The sequence below is a fragment of the Microcaecilia unicolor genome, chromosome 7 (assembly GCF_901765095.1).
Source record: "Microcaecilia unicolor chromosome 7, aMicUni1.1, whole genome shotgun sequence".
Taxonomy (NCBI): Eukaryota; Metazoa; Chordata; class Amphibia; order Gymnophiona; family Siphonopidae; genus Microcaecilia; species Microcaecilia unicolor.
Window position 1 is genome coordinate 118,874,780 of NC_044037.1, and position 20,893 is coordinate 118,895,672.

The 20,893-nt window shown below is 45.8% G+C and overlaps 1 protein-coding gene across 3 annotated transcripts in view; it reads right to left on the reverse strand.

The window, feature by feature from the left end:
- Positions 1–20,893, reverse strand: part of CCDC189 (coiled-coil domain containing 189) — a 132,604-nt gene that overhangs the window by 75,840 nt on the left and 35,871 nt on the right. For all 3 annotated transcript variants that reach the window (XM_030210511.1, XM_030210513.1, XM_030210512.1), the window contains exons 4-5: positions 6,537–6,706; positions 5,070–5,140 (exon numbers count right to left, since the gene is read on the reverse strand). In XM_030210511.1, the coding sequence (XP_030066371.1) occupies positions 5,070–5,140; positions 6,537–6,706 (241 nt within the window). The remainder of the gene's footprint in view (positions 1–5,069; positions 5,141–6,536; positions 6,707–20,893) is intronic.

The window sequence follows — 20,893 nt, forward strand, 5'->3', positions numbered from 1 at the left end:
CCTTCAATTGGCTTGGAGATGGTGGAGAGGACAGGCGGGAAATAAAGTGGGGGTCAGCCCGTTCCTACCGTTGGTGGGGAACATGGCTTTCCCGGCGGGGATGGGAAGGTCAGTCTTCTGTAAATGGAGGGATAAAGGTTGTCGGTTTATAGGTCAATTCTGGGGGGAGGGGGAAGATGTCTTTCCCACGTTCGCCACAGTGTGTGACGAATTACAGATTCCTGGCTCTCACTTCTTTGCATACCTCCAGGCGCAAGATTACGTATTGAGTGTGGAGCGTCAGAGCAAGGCGATAGCACGATTTACAAAACTTGATCACACCTTTATGCAGATGACCCCGCTTCATAATAGGCTGACCGGCTGGTGTCAGTTGATTAGGGAGAACATGCAATCCCCCCACTTAAAATCACTAGCTGCAACGTGGAGTGAGGATACTGTGGAAGAGGTGTCGGTGGAGAGATTGAGCGCAGTCTTTCGAGGTCTGCGGGGGCTAACACCGAATGCGTCTTTACAAGACACACAGTATAGAATCCTTTACAGGGTGCATATCACTAAAGTTAGGGGGAAAGCCCTGGGAATGTGGGACAGTGATACATGTGACAAGTGCGGGGGGGGGGGGGGGGCAGTGGGCAACTTTTTGCACTCCTTCATGGAATGTCCTACTCTGCAGGAACTATGGTCTGGGGCGCTAACAACTTTAGAAGAGATATTACAGCGCTCAGTGGAGTGGCAATATTCAATCACATTAATGGGTTGTGGGCAGGCCCTTAGGGAGCAGGGGTTGAGAGTCTCACAATGTAAATTTGTTTTGCTAGCCTTGATTTTGCTTAAAAGGTGTGTGCTGAAACAGTGGGTGCAGAGAGAGCCCCCGGCTCTTGCAGTGTGGAAACATAGTATGCTTGAGATGGCTCATTGGGTGGCTATGAGATACAAATTTGTGACCTCGTTGGGTGCTCGTCAATATCGTGACTTGTGGGGAAGAACATGTGCCTTGTTCATGATGCCTACATAAGAAGAGTATAATTGATTAAGTCAGTGCGCTGTTTAAGTGATAAAGGATAGGGGGGAGGGGGGAGGGGTCTTTGGGAGGGGAAGAAACGGGGGGGGGGGGGGGGCGGAATAAAAATAAAACATGGAATTCAGTAGATTGTTGGCAGAGTTGTCAAGACATGCTTTGTTGTTTGTATTAATGTTGCTCTTGATGCCTGTATATGAATCCATGGAACAATAAAAACATTTATAAAAAAAAAAAAAAAAAAAAGACATAAAGATCCTGGCAGCGGTGTTGGCGGACAGACCGGGGAAGGTGGTTCCAGACCTGGTCCATCCGGACCAGGTGGGTTTTGTTAAAGGGAGGTATGCGTCAGCTAACATCTTGAAGGTGAGCCGAATATTAATGGAAGGTGCTGGCAGAAAGGGAGACGCTATAGTGGCAAGCCTTGATGCAGAAAAGGCTTTCGATAAGGTTGTTTGGCCTTACTTGTTTTGGATCCTAGACCGCTTTGGTATTCAGGGAGATTTCCTGGGATGGGTTCGAGCGTTATACTGTCACCCAACGGCGCAGCTTCTTGTCAATGAGTCCCTGTCTGATACATTTACTTTGGGGGGAGGGACTAGGCAGGGTTGCCCCCTCTCACCGCTGCTATTTCTTCTAACTCTGGAACCCTTGGCAGCAAAACTACGGCAGGATACCACGCTGAAAGGATTAAAGGTGGGTGGGGAGGAATACATTATCAATTTATTTGCAGACGATATGCTGCTTTTGTTGGATGAGGCAACTCGTACCCTGCCACTGGTTATGTCTTATATCCGAGCATTTGGGGCTTTTTCGGGCCTTAGTATAAACTTTGACAAGTCCGAGGCCCTACCGGTAAATGACCCGTGTATTAGTAGAACCTTACATTCCTTTCCATTACGTTGGGCTACAGAGGGTATTAAATATTTGGGGATCCACATCAGTGCGAACTTGGTATGGGTATACAAAAAAAATGTGTTAGACCGACTAGGAGAGATAAAAAACATATGCCAAAAATGGAAAGACCTACCTGTGAATTTTTTAGGGCGCATAGCGTTGGTTAAAATGGTCTTGTTGCCCAAGATACTTTACCCATTACAAATGCTCCCTTTATGGGTCAGGGCTGCGGAGGAGCGTTCCTATAAAAGTATTGTAGGTACTTTTATCTGGCATGCTAAATGCTCGCGGATAGCGTTTACCAAGTTGACTAGGAATAATGGGCAGGGGGGACTCCGACTCCCAGACCTACGGGTTTATAATGTAGCAGCACTGATGCGGTGGATACACGAATTGATTACGGAGAAGGTTTTTTTTGCCCCCCCAGGGCTTTTGGGAGAGCTGGTGCAGGCCAAATGACCCTTTTACAGTTTTAGAATCCTGGGCAGTACAGGGGGCAAGAAAGAAAGTGGATAATCCCTATGTAGCAGCCCTTCAATTGGCCTGGAGATGGTGGAGAGGACAGGCGGGAAATAAAGTGGGGGTTAGCCCGTTCCTACCGTTGGTGGGGAATATGGCTTTCCCAGCGGGAATGGGAAGGTCTGTCTTCTGTAAATGGAGGGATAAAGGCTGTCAGTTTATAGGTCAATTTCGGGGGGCGGGGGAGGATGTCTTTCCTACATTCGCCAAAGTGTGTGACGAATTACAGATTCCTGGCTCTCACTTCTTTGCATACCTCCAGGCACGAGATTACATACTGAGTGTGGAGCGTCAGAGTAAGACGATAGTGCGATTTACAAAACTTGATCACACCTTTATGCAGATGACTCCGCTTCATAATAGGTTGACTGGCTGGTGTCAGTTGATTAGGGAGCAAATGCAATCCCCCCACTTAAAATCACTAGCTGCAGCGTGGAGTGAGGATACTGTGGAAGAGGTGTCGGTGGAGAGATTGAGCGCAGTCTTCCGAGATCTGCGGGGGCTCACACACAATGCGTCTTTACAAGACACACAGTATAGAATCCTGTACAGAGTGCATATCACTAAAGTTAGGGGGAAAGCCCTGGGAATGTGGGATAGTGACACATGTGACAAGTGTGGGGGGGCAGTGGGCACCTTTTTGCACTCTTTCATGGAATGTCCTACACTGCAGGAATTATGGTCTGGGGCGCTGACAATCTTGGAAGAGATATTACAGCGCTCAGTGGAGTGGCAATATTCAATTACATTAATGGGTTGTGGGCAGGCTCTTAAGAAGCAGGGGCTGAGAGTTTCACAATGCAAATTTGTTTTGTTAGCCTTGATTTTGCTTAAAAGGTGTGTGCTGAAACAGTGGGTGCAGAGAGAGCCCCCGGCCCTTGCAGTGTGGAAACATAGTATGCTTGGGATGGCTCATTGGGTGGCTATGAGATATAAATTTGTGACCTCTCTGGGTGCTCGTCAATATCGTGATCTGTGGGGAAGAACATGTGCCTTGTTCATGATGCCTACATAAGAAGAGCAGAATCGATTAAGTCTGTGTGCTGTTTAAGTGACAAAGGATAGGGGGGAGGGGAAGGGGTCTCTGCTGGGGAGGGGAAGAAACGGGGGGGGGGGGGGGGAGGAATAAAATAAAACATGGAATTCAGTAGATTGTTGGCAGAGTTGTCAGGACATGCTTTGTTGTTTGTATTAATGTTGCTTTTGATGCCTGTATATGAATCCATGGAATAATAAAAACATTTATAAATAAATAAATAAATAAATAATTGTACCTACTTTTAAATATTAAGGGGTAGATATTCAAAGGGGCTTAAGCAAGCAGGAGAGGTTTTTGCCTTCTTAAATCCCGATCAGCATGCTGAGAGGGGATATTCAGGGCATCTAACCAGGCAGGACCACTGAATATTCCCTCTGACCGCTGCAGCACTGTCCAGTTAATGCTGGGATGCTCTGGGAGCAGAGTTGAGGCATAACTGGTAGATATACAGGTGCTATCCATTAAAGAGCCACTGAAACTGTGATTTTGAATGTCAGTAAAAACTGAATCTGCAGCTGAAATTCGCCAAAATGTATGTCTGAAACCGAAGCCGAAAACAGACAGCACACCCTCACACACACAAACTGCCACCCACAGGCCCTCCCTTAAAAGCCCTGGTGGTCTAATGGCCTCATTGGAGCAAAAGCAATCCCCAGTTGCTCCTGCCCATGCTAGTTCAGCATTCAAAATAGCTGATGGGGCCTTCCATGGCAGTTTCACAAGACTGCTGTGGAAATTCACAGGAGCCATTTTAAGACTGGAGCCAGCATGGGCAAGAATAATCCCCAGTTGCTCCTGCCCATACTGGCTCCAATCTCAAAATGGCTGCTGTGACGCTCCATGGCAGCCATTTTGACTGCAGAGCCAACATCAGCAGGAGCAACTGGGGATCACCCCTGCCCAGATGAGGCCACTAGACTACCGGGGCTGCTCAGACTGGGAAGGGCTTACGAGTGGTGGCTTTCAGTTGGGGAGGGGGGTTAAGCAGATATTAGTTGCACTTTTTTATCGGGGGAGGTGTCCATTTCAGCTGAAAATGTACTTATTTAGGGCCAGTTTTGGCATCAAAACCAAAATTTGGTGGTCTCTACTGGCCATATTTAGTATTGGTGCCCACATACTTACCTAACTAGGCAGATAGACTGAATATCACTCCGTAAACGTTTTTCTTTTTAAACAGGTAATAGTATATACAGATGGTTCTTTTGAGTATTTGTGGCTGTCAGGTATATTGCTTTCCTTTTGATTGCAGTTGCTATTTGCTGCCTCTCTAGACAACCACCTAGTTTTGCCCAAGTTTGACCATCCCTGGATACAATCGCAAACATAGAGGCATAGAGAGATATTAATCAGCACAAGGTAGTAGGTAAATCTAGCCCCCTTCATGGGTAGGCAAAATGGACTATACTGGTCTTTATGCGCCATTATTTACTATGTTACCATATTATCCTATCTCATCCCACTCCATTATACCTTATCCTACCCCCATGTCATTCTATGCATCTAACACCAATCTTTCATATTCCACCTCATCTCATTCATTTCTGTTACATACTATTGTACGTCCATTGCTTATAGGGACAGACAAATGGTGCTTACCCTTACAGTGTGGCATAGCAAGAGCTCAGTAAAATAATTGTAACACTGCTCTATGTTCCCCAGTGGTGTCTCTAAAACAGTGAGAAAGAGAGAGAGAGAGAGAGAGAGAGAGAGTGAGAGCTAAACTTAGAAAACCTTATTACTGAACAATACGATTATGGGGGCTGGGAAGGAATAAGCGGATATCTGTATACTATCATTCTTCATCATTGAAACCAAGGGCCCCTGTTTCCTTGATTCTGTAGTCATGGCTTAGAAAATGCTGGGTTCCTATGAAAACCAGGAGCCAGATCACAAACAAGTACTCCTGCCACAGCCAATCCCCCTACACCATTCCAGGTTGACAGGAGTAAAAGGTGAGTTGAAGTGCTTCTGGCTACATCCTCCTCCTCTGCTTCTCAGAGCTGGAATGTTGTGCTTTGACCTGTTACCAGGGGCGTAGCCAGACAACAGATTTTGGGTGGGCCTAGGCAAGAAGTGGGTGGGTATCAAGTGTTCTCCCCTCCCCCACCACCAAAAATAAATCTCAGCTGGTGGGATAACACTTCTTTCCACCTTGGCAGTCTGTAGCAAGCATGCGCTAAAAACAGAGACTCTGCAGGTGCCAGTATCGTGGAGAGTAGCGTTTCTGTTACCAGCAGGGGGAAGTCTTCAGTAGGCGGAGCTTGGGATCCCCACCAGCTACCACTAAACATGTGCTACTTTTGGGTGGGCCTGAGCCCTAAGTGGGTGGGCCCTGGCCCACCCAGGCCCACCTGTGGCTACGCCACTGCCTGTTACACAATAGTTAGTATGTTGTGCAACTACCACAGATGAGGTTGATAGAGTCAGGCAGCACTATTCCCCATTCCTTCTTCTACTGGTCTTTCTTGTTCTGGAGAGGAAATAAGGAAGGGGATAGGTAAGGAGAGAATCAGCTGGTTGGGGGGGGGGGGGAGGAAGAAGTATGAGGGATTATGGGAGGTATTGCATCCTCCCCCTCAATATGATTCTCCTGTCACTAATCCCAGATTATATCCCACATCCCCACAGCAAGTTTTTCTCCCCCAACAGGTTCTGGGACCTTTCTCCAACTTTATTCCAGATTCCTGCCAGTCATCTCTCCTTGTCATCATTTACCCATCTCCCAAATTTCTTCTTCCCACTCCTGAGATGCCCTTTTCTGTTCCTCCCGCTCCTGAGATCCTTTTTTTTTTTTGCCATTGAAAAAAGTATCCCAAATATTTGATACAAGAAGATGTACATTTGTGCAAGCACACACTTTCAGCTTTGCTGCTCAATTTTCTAATTATTGCAGAATCTGCTCCTGCCTGTGCTTTTATATTCTTTCTTTTAGAGTTGCTACTGCCTGTGTGTGAGCATGGGACAAGTTACTTCTGTCTTCCTCTACATTCATTTAGATTTTGGCTATGACAGTTAACTCTATATGACAGGCATGTAAGAGATTTTCTTCTCTCTGTTTCTTACCAATGCAGAACTCATGGGTCTCCTTTATAATAGAGAAAAGACAGGATGTTTGAGCATCACTGAACCCTTGTTCCCGGCAGAAAAGCACTGTGTAATAATACAGCTCCAACAGTATTGCAGAACGCTGGTCTATTTCTGCCCAAGTGAGTGAGAATAGCTCCGCCAACACCCTGTAGAGAGAGTGGGGTTACTAAAGGTACAATCCTATCTACATTCAAGCCAACTATCATAGGAACAGAGAAAATGAAAGAGACCATACAGTCTATCCAGTCTGTCTATCCATACCAACTACTAAACTCTATAATCTCTTTCTCTCACTTACAGATGCTGTGGGCGGCTGTTCCATGCATCCACCACCCTTGCAATATGAAATATTTTCTTAGATTGTTCCCGACTATCTTCTTTCACCATGAGGAGATACAACTTGGAGGGATTCAGGACAGCTTTTGGCAGCTGACTGGGAGGAGAGTGTGTATGGAGAGAACAGTGTTGAGGGGGAATCTGAATTGGGGAAAGCAAGATGGGCAAGGGGGAGGGGGTAGAAAGAGAGTCTGGACAATATATACAAATAAAATGAAGTTTGATTCTCCAGACTCTCTTTCTACCCCCTCCCTCCAGCCCATCTTGCTTTCCCCAATTCATCTCCTTGTGGTTGGTTAATGCCCCCTAATCTTTCCCAGATTCTTGCTGCAGGAACTGTTTCTGGGACAACTTGTTCTGTTTTTTTCCAGTATCATGTGGCTCTCAATAAACTCGATTTGTGTGGTGTCTTTGGAGCAGATGCAGCAAGCCTTGTAGTAGCAGCTCTACCATTAAATTACTGCTGGGAAAATAGCATGGCAATCTGTAAGCAATGAGCATATAAAATTACTGTCACGTTAAAATCAGGAAGTAATGTAACCCCTTCCGGTCTGTGTGCAAGTGGTGACTAGCTCACACACAGACAGGAAGGGTGACATTAAAACAAAACTTACCACGATCTCCTTCTCTCCATGAGCTGAACCTCCAATCTCATCTAGAGGCCCCCTCCCCTCCCCAACACCCCTACCCACACTTAAAACATTGCCCCCCCCCCCAACCAGACCCTCTTTCCTAAAGTATGTTTAAACTGTTTTATTGACGATTATCACAATACAAATTAACTTAGAATATTCATATAGCATTGCTTGATATACAAAACAGCATTCTTACAACATATTCAACATCGCCAAACACTTTTCTTCCCCAGTTTCTTCCCCTCCCCTCTTAACAATTCCTTGGCAAGTGCTAATATTAGATGTTAAATGACTTTTGTTCCTAATATCATACACTTTAAATACCTCGTTAGGTGAAATAGTGCTTATCACAAATTATCAGAAAACTAAACATCAAAGCTCTAGAGCACTGCCAAGCTTTAGCCATATACATCTCACTCAACCCCTCCAACCCCCCACCCGATACCTCCCCCCCTTGCAAGCAGTATTCCACTCTAAACTAAATTCCTACTCCAGGCTACCCATACTCTCCATTGTTCCACTATTTATCAGGCATTAACAAGTAGACTACGTCCCCTTGGGCTGAGAATTTGCAGGTATGGTGTCCAAATCTGTAGAAAACGTACTCTGCGTTTAGGCGATTGTTTTGAATCCCTAGCCTCCCAAGAGGCCAGGAGATGCACCTGATTGCGCCAATGCCAATAAGCTGGCCCTTCCGATGAGACCCAGTATTGCATAATGCATTTCCGAGCTACCAAGCTCAGCTTCCTGCATAACATTATAGCAGGGGCACCTAATGGAGCAAACGCTCTTGGTTGGTCCAACAGAAACTGCCTCTCCGTTCCTTGAATTCTATTCCACAATCGAATCAAAAACCGTCTTACCCTCTGCCAGAACATGCGCACCTTGGGGCATTGCCATAATGCATGATATAATGAGCTGGGACCCCCTCCGCATTTAGAACACCCCGAGTTATCCGGCCCCAACATATGAGCCAGTTGTGCTTTAGACATATACCCCCGAAGGACCACTCTATAGCCACACTCCCTCAGCCTCTCATCTGTTACCAACGCCCGGATGCCCTTCAAGGTAGCTGACACATCCCATGTTGCCAGTGAGGTCCCAAGATCTTGTTCCCATTTTCGCTGATACAGATTGCTTCTCTGTCTGCAACTCCTCAAAGAAGACCCTTAGCAGTTCCCCCATCCGCCCCCTCAGGGATACTTGGCTCAGGGATTTCATATAGTGTCGGACCTGTGCATAGGCAAATCTATTGCCCCAAGCTGATCCCACTTTATCTTGAAGAGCGTCAAATGTTATCATTTCCCCATTTTCCAATAACAGGTGTTCCAATCTTGTGATGCCTAGCCCTTGCCATCTGCCAAATGTCGGGTTGTCTATCCCTGCTTCAAAAACAGGATTACCTACGATTGGGATTTGATCTGTAACGTGTGGTTGGCCCCCCATTTGCCGTATCCACCACTGCCACGCCTCCCGAAGGGGCTGTAGTATTATACTTTTTTTAAATTTAGAAGGGAGCCAACTGCGAGGTAAATGGAGCAATGCTAATATATCATATGGAGCAAAATAGGCTTCCTCCAAGCCCACAGGTGTATAATACTGCGTGGTATTCACCACATCTCCTAGGTGACGCAACAAACACGCCTGATTATATAGGAACACATCCGGGATACCCATTCCCCCCTGTCTCCAGCTCCCTATTAACATGTTTTGGCTAACTTTAGGCTTCTTGCCTGCCCAGCAAAATCGACTAAAAAGACGCATCATCCGTTTCAAATCAGTCCGTGATAGGCGCATGGGTAGGGTTTGAAGGACGTACAACCAGCGCGGAAACAGCACCATTTGGACTAAATGTATCCGTCCCATTAATGACAGTGGAAGACTCATCCAAGAATCTAATTTAGCCTTAGTATGTTCCAGTAAGATTTTAACATTCAATTGATATAATTCTGAAGTATTCATTGTGAGTCGGATTCCCAAATATTTAAAAGACTCTCTAGCCCATCTCAATGGAAATTCAGGATCCCATTCCCTTTGATTCACCTCTGGCGAAGCCAGAGCTTCTGACTTATCTAAATTGATTCGGAAGCCTGAGTAGTCTCCATATTCACGAAAGGTTTCCAATAACGTGTCTAAGGATTCCCTTGGGTTTGTGAGATGTACCAAAATGTCATCCGCAAATGCTGCGATCTTAAACATGTGGGTCCCTAAGCCAACTCCCCGGATCAAAGGGTTTGCCATGATATCTCTGATAAGGGGATCTAAAACTAAAACAAAGAGAAGAGGGGACAAGGGGCACCCCTGCCTTGTGCCCCTCCTGATACAGAAACTTTCCGACTCTATCCCGTTCACTCTCAAGGTGGCACATGGGTTGGCATATAAAGCGTGAATTGCCTCAACAAATCTCCCTGAAAATCCATAATGTTCCAGCGTATCAAAAAGAAACTTCCAGTGAACCTTATCAAAGGCCTTTTCCGCATCGAAGCTGATCAACAACGATGCTACCTTCGCCTGCGAGCTGTGCTCTAGTGATGTCAATATTGCTCTCAAGTTTTTACTCACTGCTCTACCTCCCACAAAACCCACCTGACTTTCATGGATCAACCGAGGGAGCAACCTCGCCAGTCTATTAGCTAAGATTTTTGCCAACAACTTGGTATCATAATTTAATAGGGAGATAGGCCGGTACGATGTCGGCTCCAGAGGGTCCCTCCCCGGCTTCAACAAGACTATTATTTGAGCCCTATTCAAGTCGGGGGTAACCTCTGTCTCTCTATCAGTTGGTTCAAAAATCTAGTAATTGCGGGTATAACTCCTCCTTCCATCAATTTATAGAATTCTCCTCTTAAACCATCAGGTCCTGGGGCTTTCAATCGCGGGCTGCGGGCTATAACCATATTAACTTCGTCCTCAGTGATTAATTGATTAAGACTGTCCAACTCTTGTATTGTAAGCTTTGGTAAAGCTAAATTTTCTAAGTACATCTGATTTAATAGGCCATCCTCCTCTGGGGAAGCGTACAGCCCTTGATAAAAGGTCCGAAAAGCTTCACAGATTGCTTTGTCTGATGTGTGGAGCCCTCCCCCCCTTTGCCTCAGTGCCAGAATGTTCTTAGTCCCTCCCCGGGGGGTAATTATTTTTTGACATCAACTTGCCTGTTTTATTACCATGTTTATAAAGCATATATCGATAGTAAAGCTGTGACTTGTGTGCCCTCTCTTGCAAAAGTTCATTTAAGGCGGTTTGAAGCTCTAACACTTGTTGTTTATCACCTATCGCATGTGTCTCCCCATATCTCTTCCGTGTCTTACAAAGTTGGTTACTTAAACGCAAGATCTTTCTGTCTCGTGTCTTCCTCACAAAGTGTGTGTGACTTATAACTTCGCCTCTAAGAACCGCCTTAGCCGCTTCCCAAAACAAAACTGGATCCTCTATATGCTCTTGATTATGAGTGCTGTATTCCGCCCAGCTAGCTTGTAATCGGCCTTTAAGCACTGGATCTGAGCTAAACTCCAGGGGAAATTGCCATTTATGTTCCTGTTGGGTCGTACCGCTTGGTATCCATTCTATCTTAACCCAGGCATGGTCCGACACCATGTACGGTCCTATCTCCGCTATTGTCACTTCCCCAAACATCTGACGCGATGTCAGAATATAGTCGATTCTCGACTGAGTGGAGTGGGCCCGTGACCGGTGTGTGTAGTCTTTCTCGCCTGGGTGCAGCACCCGCCACACATCAACAGGCCCAACATCTGGCTCAATTGTAAGAGGCCTCTATTATTGTAACATGAAGAGGCCGTCTCTGGAGCTGATCTGTCCAGAGAGGGGTCCCAAGCTGCATTAAAATCGCCCCCCATCACTATAGCTGCGTGCGGTTGCCTGAGCAGAAAATTAATCAAAGTTTGATAAAACTTCCGATCATATCTATTTGGAGCATAAACATTACAGATTAGCAGTTTCTGTCGCCCAACTACCACTTCCAATATAACATAGCGGCCTTCAGTATCAATCAGAAGTGGGTTAATTACAGAGGCTATGCCTTTTCTAATTAGTATCGCTACTCCTCCCTTTTTGCCTTGTGCATTTGCTGCTATACAATCCCCAACCCACCAGGTGCTGAGCTTGGCATGTTCAATCTGGTTCAGATGCGTCTCCTGTAAGAGTGCTATGTCTGCTTTCTGCCTATTTAATTGTTGTAAAATCTTAGAGCGTTTTATTGGCGAATTAACTCCGCCTACATTCCATGTTATTATTCTTACTATTCTTGGATTTGAAAGTGTGTGACTATATCCATAAATGTCCACTTTTGTAATCGAGGGGGACATCCCAGCCTCTGCCCCCCCCTAACTTGCACCTCCACTTTATCAGCATCACTGTTATGTTCTGCCCACGCTTCCATCAGAGCCCGTCTCCCATTGCCAAACCGCCTTTCATTGACAGCTCGGGGAGACAGAGCCCCCCAGAAGCCTTCATTACTTTCCTTTACATCCTTTCTATTTAATACTTGTACCCTGCTTGCATCCCTCCTCCCTCCCCCCACCCCCTCCCCCCGCCCCCCCCCCACCCCCCCAAATCCTGTATCCCTTATTCTCAGGTCCACCAATTAGGACCACGACTTCCTTACGTCTCTCCCTCCCCCCTCCGCATTAAACAGTGTTACATTAAACATAACTTCCATTGTCAAGCTGATCAGACACTTACAGGGTCTCACCCCTCTTACCAGGGGTTCGAACCGTTTCACCCATTGGCCATGTCTTCTATAAAGTGTCTTATTCAACAGCAAGAAAACTCAAAGGAAAAGTCTAACTCACAAACCATAAAACCTTAACCTTCCAACTGCAGCCGTCTTGCCAAGCCTTTCTGCTACTATAAGTGGTCCCTCTTTGTACTTGGCTGGGAGTTTGCTGTATTGTCATATATTGACCAGTCAGGTCTCCTCTGACCCCTCCTTATAACATTACTCAATGCTCTCAGAGTGTTCGCTCCTCTATGCTGTTCAACTTGCATCTGAAGATGTTGTTCCCAGCTGCTGTAGAAATTCTTTAGCCGCCCCTGCCGTCTCATATGTCTTGGTGATGCCGTTATGCGTAACCCGCAGTTTGGCAGGGTATTGTAGTGCAAATCTTATTTTCTTTTGGAATAGCGTTGAGCAAACCTCCGAAAACTGTCGCCTTCGTGCTGCTACCCCTGCTGAATAATCTTGGAAGCATCTTACTGGGATTCCATCATACTCCAATGCCTTTCCGGTTCTAAGCAGCTTCATCACCTCTTGTTTTTGCGCATAATTCAAAAATCGTAGAATTACCACTCTTGGTTTATTGGTACCAGTCATTTTCATCCCTATGCGGTGAGCCCGTTCTATCTGTATTGGCCCCGAGGCTTCTGGGAATTGTAGTTCGCTAGTAAACCAGCGTGCCAAAAAAACCTCCAAGCCCCGTTCGGGTATCGTTTCTGGCAGGCCCACCACTCGGATATTATTTCTCCTGGACCTATTTTCCAGGTCCTCAATCTTTTCCTCCATCGCCTGCAGCTTTTTTTGAGTTATATCCTGTACTGTCTCCACCTCCGTTACTCTGTCCTCAATTTCACTCACATGTGCTTGAAAGCCTGCACAGTCTCGAGAGAGATCCGTGAGCTGTTCTTTTACCTTTTCCAGGTTAGTATTTATGGGGGAGAGCCGGCGATCCAACATATCCTCTAACACTGAGGACATTTCCGAAGTTATTTCGGCGATCCAGGCCGATGACACTGTCGGGCCCGGCGGGCTTGCGGGCGGCGCCATCTTGTCTTCTGCTCCTCTACCACGGAGCTTATCTTTATGTAGATTTTTAGCTGCCATCATGCCGCCAATAAATTTAAAATGTTCGTTGCCGGCCACTCCAGCGTTTCAGGCTGCGGCGAAATTCAATTTTAAATCGCGGTTTGTGAGCTGGTCGTGCGGAGGGGGGATTGAAGCCGGAGAGATCTTTTTTCTTCAACCCCTCGCGGTCATGACGTCACCGGAAGTCCCTCTTTCCTAAAGTAAAAAAAATTAAATCCCTGGTGCCAAATGGCACCCTTCCAGCCCTGACCTCTCTCCCAGCAAACCAGAGCCCAGCCGCTGTACCTTAACAGGAGAGATAGGGGCAATGCCTACTCACTCCTGCCACTAGCACTGCCATCTTTAAAAAAACATGGTGGTGGTACCATGCAGCAGGGCAGGGTGCTGCCATTTTCATTTTATTTTTTTTTAAGATGGCATCACTCCTGCCTGTCCTGTTAAGCTACAGCAGGTAAGCTGGGGAAGGGTGACACTAGAAGACAGAGATTAATTTTTTTTTTTTTTTGGGGGGGGGAGGATGGGTCAGTTTGGGGGGGCCTACTACACTATCAGGGAAATATTTGAACTGTAGGTGGGGGAAGAGAATCGGTTTGGGGGGGGGGAGGGTGTTGTCAGGAAGGGAGGGAGGGAGACCACTGCATGTTTCTGGGGCAGGGTAGGAAGGGGGAAAGAAATGGTGCTGGTAGCCACCCATACCTTTCAAGATCAACCCTTCTAAGCTGCCCTGGACCCTGGCGTAATTCTTCCTACAGTACTCACACAGCCAAATCTTTTTAAATTTTATTTTGCATGCCATGGAATAGCAAATGCACCACATTTGCATTCATTTTAACGTAGTGTGCAGGCAGGGTTTCCACACAAATTAACACCCACACAAACTTTTTCCCATTGCACAACTGTATTAAATCCATGGAAAGCACACAGGAAGCTTGCTGCATCGACCTCTTTGTCTTACCAAGATATGGATCTTAGGTAAGATGTGCTGTTAATCCTATACAATGTATATATTGTATGGGTAAAGTGAAGATACATACCTGTAGCAGGTATTCTCCAAGGACAGCAGGCTGATTGTTCTCACGACTGGGTCGTCGTCCACGACGGCCCAGTAGACCAGCAAAAACTTGCATAGCAAAACAAAGAATTCTCGAGAACGCTCCGACGCGAGGGCTGAACACACCGCGCATGCGCGAACGACTTCCCACCTGTGACGCAAGTGTGCCCTCTTCAATTTAATAAAAAGCAAAATAGAGAACTGGAACAACTCCAAAGGGGAGGAGGGTGGGTTTGTGAGAGCAATCAGCCTGATATCCTTGGAGAATACCTGCTACAGGTATGTATCTTCACTTTCTCCAAGGACAAGCAGGCTGCTTGTTCTCATGATTGGGGTATCCCTAGCTCCCAGGCTCACTCAAAACAATGAACATTGGTCAATTGGGCCTCGCAATAGCGAGGACATAACAGAGATTGACCTGGAAAGCAACACAACTAAGTGAGAGTGCAGTCTGGAACAGAACATAAATGGGTCTAGGAGGGTGGAGTTGGATTCTAAAGTGGAGGAGTGGCCTAGTGGTTAGGGTGGTGGAATCTGGTCCTGGGGAACTGAGTTCGATTCCCACTTCAGGCACAGGCAGCTCCTTGTGACTCTGGGCAAGTCACTTAACCCTCCATTGCCCCAGGTACAAATAAGTACCTGTATATGTAAGCCGCATTGAGCCTGCCATGAGTGGGAAAGCGCGGGGTACAAATGTAACAAAAATAAGAAATAAAAATAAATAAACCCAGATCAGATTCTGCAGCACAGACTGCCCAAACCGACTGTCGCGTCAAGTATCCTGCTGAAGGCAGTAGTGAGATGTGAATGTGTGGACTGATGTCCAAAACACAGAAGAAACCAGTCTTCGCAAAAAAACAATTGCCAAAAATAGCGAAGATGACACCAAAAAAAGGAAAAAAATAAAAATAAGGAAAACATAAAAAAGGAAAAAAATCAACAAAAAATAAATAAAACAAATAGAGTACAAAAATAAAATCAAAAACAGATGACACAAAAATAATAATAAACTTTGAATTTATTAGGGTGATATGACTCGACACAGCTGGGTTTCGGCCCAACTGGCCTGCGTCAGGAGTCTAAATAAAACATATCAATTTAAAGCAACATTAATATACAATAAAAAATAATTCAGCTACAACCAACAGTACAATTCATTTTGTAGATTCAATTTTGAAAATAGACAAACTACATTACAAATATTCAATTTTTATAGACAATTATATATAGAGAATTCTTTGAGCAGCCTATTACATAAATTGAAGCAATTCTAAAATATATAACGTTATATATTTTAGAATTGCTTCAATTCAATGTAGTTTGTATTTTTGGGGGTTGCTTTAGAATTTAAAATATATGTGGAGAGAATATTTGTATATTATAGATATATTATGTTTATATGAATTCAGTTAGGAGTAATTTTAGCTAAACATTATAAGTATATTAGGTTACATGAATTGAGTCAGAAGTAATTTTAATTACATGTTTATTTTAAATTGGGTGTATAACAGGCATGATATATTTCTTTATTTTAGATTATGTGTACAAAAGGAATTGTAAAATATACATTTTCTAATTTTGTTGATTCTTTCCTCTTCTTTTTTCCTTTCTTCTCTTTTTGTCTATTTTCAAAATTGACTGTATGTGTGGACTGATGACCACGTTGCAGCCTTGCAAATCTCTTCAATAGAAGCTGACTTCAAGTGAGCCACTGATGCAGCCATGGCTCTGACATTATGAGCTGTGACATGGCCCTCTAGAGTCAGCCCAGCTTGGGCATAAGTAAAGGATATGCAATCCGCTAGCCAATTAGAGATTGTGTGTTTTCCGATGGCGACTCCCCTCCTGTTGGGATCGAAAGAAACAATTAGGCGGACTGTCTGTAGGGCTTTGTCCGCTCCACATAAAAGGCCAATGCTCTCTTACAGTCCAAGGTGTGCAACTTGTCTTCACCAGGGCGGGTATGTGGACGAGGAAAAAATGTTGACAGGACAATTGACTGGTTCAGATGGAAATCCGACACCACCTTCGGCAAGAACTTACGGTGAGTGCAGAGGACTACTCTGTTATGATGATATAAGGTGCGTGCACTACCAGGGCTTGGACCTCACTGACTCTACAAGCTGAAGTAACAGCCACCAAGAAAATGACCTTCCAGGTCAAGTACTTCAGATGGCAGGAATTCAGTGGCTCAAAAGGAGCTTTCATCAGCTGGGTGAGAAAGACGTTGAGATCCCATGACACTGGTGGAGGCTGACAGGAGGCTTTGACAAAAGCAAACCTCTCATAAAGTGAATAACTAAAGGCTGTCCAGAGATAGGCTTACCCTCTACACGTTGATGATAAGCACTAATTGCACTAAGGTGAACTCTTCCGGAGTTGGTCTTGAGACCAGACTCTGATAAGTGTAGAAGTTATTCAAGCAGAGTCCGTGTAGGACAAGAAAAAGGATCTAGGGCCTTGCTGTCACACCAGACGGCAAACCTCCTCCATTTGAAAGAAAACAAAAACATATCAGTGTTGTAGAGCACAATTTTCTCTTTCAGATGATACTGTTCACAAGTTGATTCAGGCAGACTCTTTTTTAATAATTGGCTTTGAACCTTGGTACATTTTACCATTTGCGCTGACAGTGCCAACTTTGAAGAGATCCTGCAGGGCGGTTATAGATGCTGGTTAGTTGCAAATCTGGCAGTATTATGTCCAGCACAAGCATAATGCTTGTTCAAAATTTCGTATCTTTGTTTACATGGAAGTTGTTGCGGTCTGAATATTGGTCCAAATATGTTCCGATGAGTCGCGACCAATTTTGATGCACACTCTGAGTTAACTTGTTTGACTGGATTTTGCATCCATAATGTTAAAATGTATTTAATTGGAATTAGCATCAAAAACTGCACAGGATTTGAGTTTTTTAGCCATTCTTATAAATGTGTTTGGATTTTATTAGACCCCAAAAATGGCATTTTGGTAAATGTCACTCGCTCATAGACTGACAACCTTTCAGAAAAGGGGGTCTACATCTGCAACTATTGCAGTTAGAGACCTCAAATTTCGGGAAACTTCGTTTAACACCTGACTCGCGCAACAGATAAAATTTGAACAAAATTGGAGACATGATGGTGGGAAGGTTTAGATCACTTGGCATGGAATGACCCAGTTCCGAGTTCCTAACCGAAACCGAAGATACTTCCTGTGAGCTGGGAGTATCGAGATGTGGGTATAGGCATCCTTTAAGTCCAGAGAGCATAGCCAATCGTTTTCCTGAATCATGGGAAGAAGGGAAGGGTGCCCAGGGAAACCATCCTGAATTTTTCTCGGACTAGGAATTTGTTCAGGGCCCTTAGGTCTAGGATGGGACGCATCCCCCCTGTTTTCTTTTGCACAAGGAAGTACCTGGAATAGTATCTCAGCCCTTCTTCCCCTGTTGGAACGGGTTCGACCGCATTGGCCTTTAGAAGGGTGGAGAGTTCCTCTGCAAGTACATGCTTGTGCTGGGAGCTGAAGGACTGAGCCCCTGGTGGACAATTTGGAGGCATGGATTCCAGATTGAGAGTGTATCCTAGCCAGACTATTTGAAGAACCCACCTGTCGGAGATTAAAAAAGGCCACCTTTGGTGAAAAAATATCAACCTCTCTCCGACCGGCAAGTCGTCCGGCACGGACACTTCTTCTGAGGCTATGCCGTACTGGAGCCAGTCAAAAGCCCGTCCCTTGCTTTTGCTGGGGAGCCACAGGGGCCTTAGGTGCACGCCATTGACGGGAACGAGTGCGCTGGGACTGAGCCTGGACAAGCTGCCGAGAAGCAGGAGTGTACCTACGCCTATTGTAGGAATAGGGAGCACTCCTCTTCCCTCCAAAAAACCTCCTAGAAGAGGAGGTGGTAGCAGAAGAAGACGCCGGGCTGGAGAGAAAATCCATAGCATCATGGTGCTTTTTGATCTGATCGACCATGTCCTCTACTTTTTCGCCAAAAAGATTATCCCCCCGGCAAGGAACATCCGCCATTCGCTGCTGGGTCTTATGATCCAGGTCAGAGACATACAGCCATGAGAGTCTGCGCATGACTATACCTTGAGCAGCTACTCGGGATGCCACATCAAAAGTGTCATAAGTACCCCTGGCCAGGAATTTGGGAAACGCCTTCTGCTGCCTAACCACCTGGTGAAAAGGTTCGGCGAGCTGCCAAGGAAGTGCTTCGACCAAACTGGACAGTTGCCTCACCGAGTTCCGCAAGTGGATGCTCGTGTAGAGCTGGTATGTTTGGATCTTGGCTGCGAGCATAGCGGCCTGATACATCTTTCTCCCAAAAGAATCCAAGGTCCTAGACTCTCTGCCTGGGGGCACCGAGGCATAGTCTCTAGTACTCTTGGCTCTTCTGAGAGCAGAGTCCACCACCATGGAATCGTGAGGTACATAAGTAATGCCACACTGGGAAAAGACCAAGGGTCCATCGAGCCCAGCATCCTGTCCACGACAGCGGCCAATCCAGGCCAAGGGCACCTGGCAAGCTTCCCAAACATACAAACATTCTACACATGCTATTCCTGGAATTGTGGATTTTTCCCAAGTCCATTTAGTAGCGGTTTATGGACTTGTCCTTTAGGAAACCGTCTAACCCCTTTTTAAACTCTGCCAAGCTAACCGACTTCACCACATTGTCCGGCAACGAATTCCAGAGTTTAATTACGCGTCGGGTGAAGAAGAATTTTGTCCAATTTGTTTTAAATTTACTACATTGTAGTTTCATCGCATGCCCCCTAGTCCTAGTATTTTTGGAAAGCGTGAACAGACGCTTCACATCCACCTGTTCCACTCCACTCATTATTTTATATACCTCTATCATGTCTCCCCTCAGGCGTCTCTTCTCCAAGCTGAAAAGCCCTAGCCTCCTTAGTCTTTCTTCATAGGGAAGTCGTCCCATGTCCGCTATCACTTTAGTCGCCCTTCGCTGCACCTTTTCCAATTCTACTATATCTTTCTTGAGATGCGGCGACCAGAATTGAACACAATACTCAAGGTGTGGTCGCACCATGGAGTGATACAACGGCATTATAACATCCTCACACCTGTTTTCCATACCTTTCCTAATAATACCCAACATTCTATTCGCTTTCCCAGCCGCAGCAGCACACTGAGCAGAAGGTTTCAGTGTATTATCGACGACGACACCCAGATCCCTTTCTTGGTCCGTAACTTCGAACGTGGAACCTTGCATGACGTAGCTATAATTCGGGTTCTTTTTTCCCACATGCATCACCTTGCACTTGCTCACATTAAATGTCATCTGCCATCTAGCCGCCCAGTCTCCCAGTGTCGTAAGGTCCTTCTGTAATTTTTCACAATCCTGTCGCGAGTTAACGACTTTGAATAACTTTGTGTCATCAACAAATTTAATGACCTCGCTAGTTACTCCCATCTCTAAATCATTTATAAATATATTAAAAAGCAGCGGTCCTAGCACAGACCCCTGAGGAACCCCACTAACTACCCTTCTACTACTACTACTACTACTACTACTATTTAACATTTCTAGAGCGCTACAAAGTGTACGCAGCGCTGTACAAACACAGAAGAAAGACAGTCCCTGCTCAAAGAGCTTACAATCTAATAGACAAAAAGTAAAGCATTTAAATTTAAAATATTTAAGCAGTCAAGCACAAGAGAACAGTCACAGAAGGACAGAAGATGTTGAAGGGTGGTCAGTGTGATTAGGTGTAACTCTGGTTGGAGTAGTGGGAGAAGGTGATAGAAGAATAGAAATGGGTGAGGTAAAAATGAGTGGGTTGATAGGGAGGTTATATAAGACATGTCACTCTAGGGGTGGGTGGGTAGAGGGGTAGGGTGGGTGGGATTAAGTCTAAAGCAGGAGAAGGTATTCTCTGCAGCCTATCTGTGAGATGGAAAATGCTCTCTGAAGCTGCTGCTATAAGTTGTTAGTTTTCTCTCCCTGAAAGAGATCCAAGCCACACCCACGAAGTTCAAACTGTCAGTGGGGAGGGTGAGGGGAGGAAATGGCAGTGCTTGATGAAAAAGAGAGCTCAGTTTGATAGGAGATATACTATAGGATGTCATTCTGAGGCCAGGCTAAGTCTAAAGCAGGAGAAGGTATTCTCTGCAGCCTATCTGTGAGATGGAAAATGCTCTCTGAAGCTGCTGCTATAAGTTGTTAGTTTTCTCTCCCTGAAAGAGATCCAAGCCACACCCACGAAGTTCAAACTGTCAGTGGGGAGGGTGAGCAGGGTTGCCAGGTGGAAAATTTTTTTCCAGCCCACTGGAGCCCAAAAAACAGCCCAAAAACCGCCCAAACACAAACCCCGCCCCTGACACCCCCACCCCCGCGTCATCACCCCCCGCCCCCGCCGTCAACAACCCCGCCCCCGCCGTCACCGGCCCCGCCTCCCACGTCACCGGTCCCGCCTCCCCGTCATCGGCCCCGCCTCTCACGTCATCGGCCCCGCCTCCCCGTCATCGGCCCCGCCTCCCACGT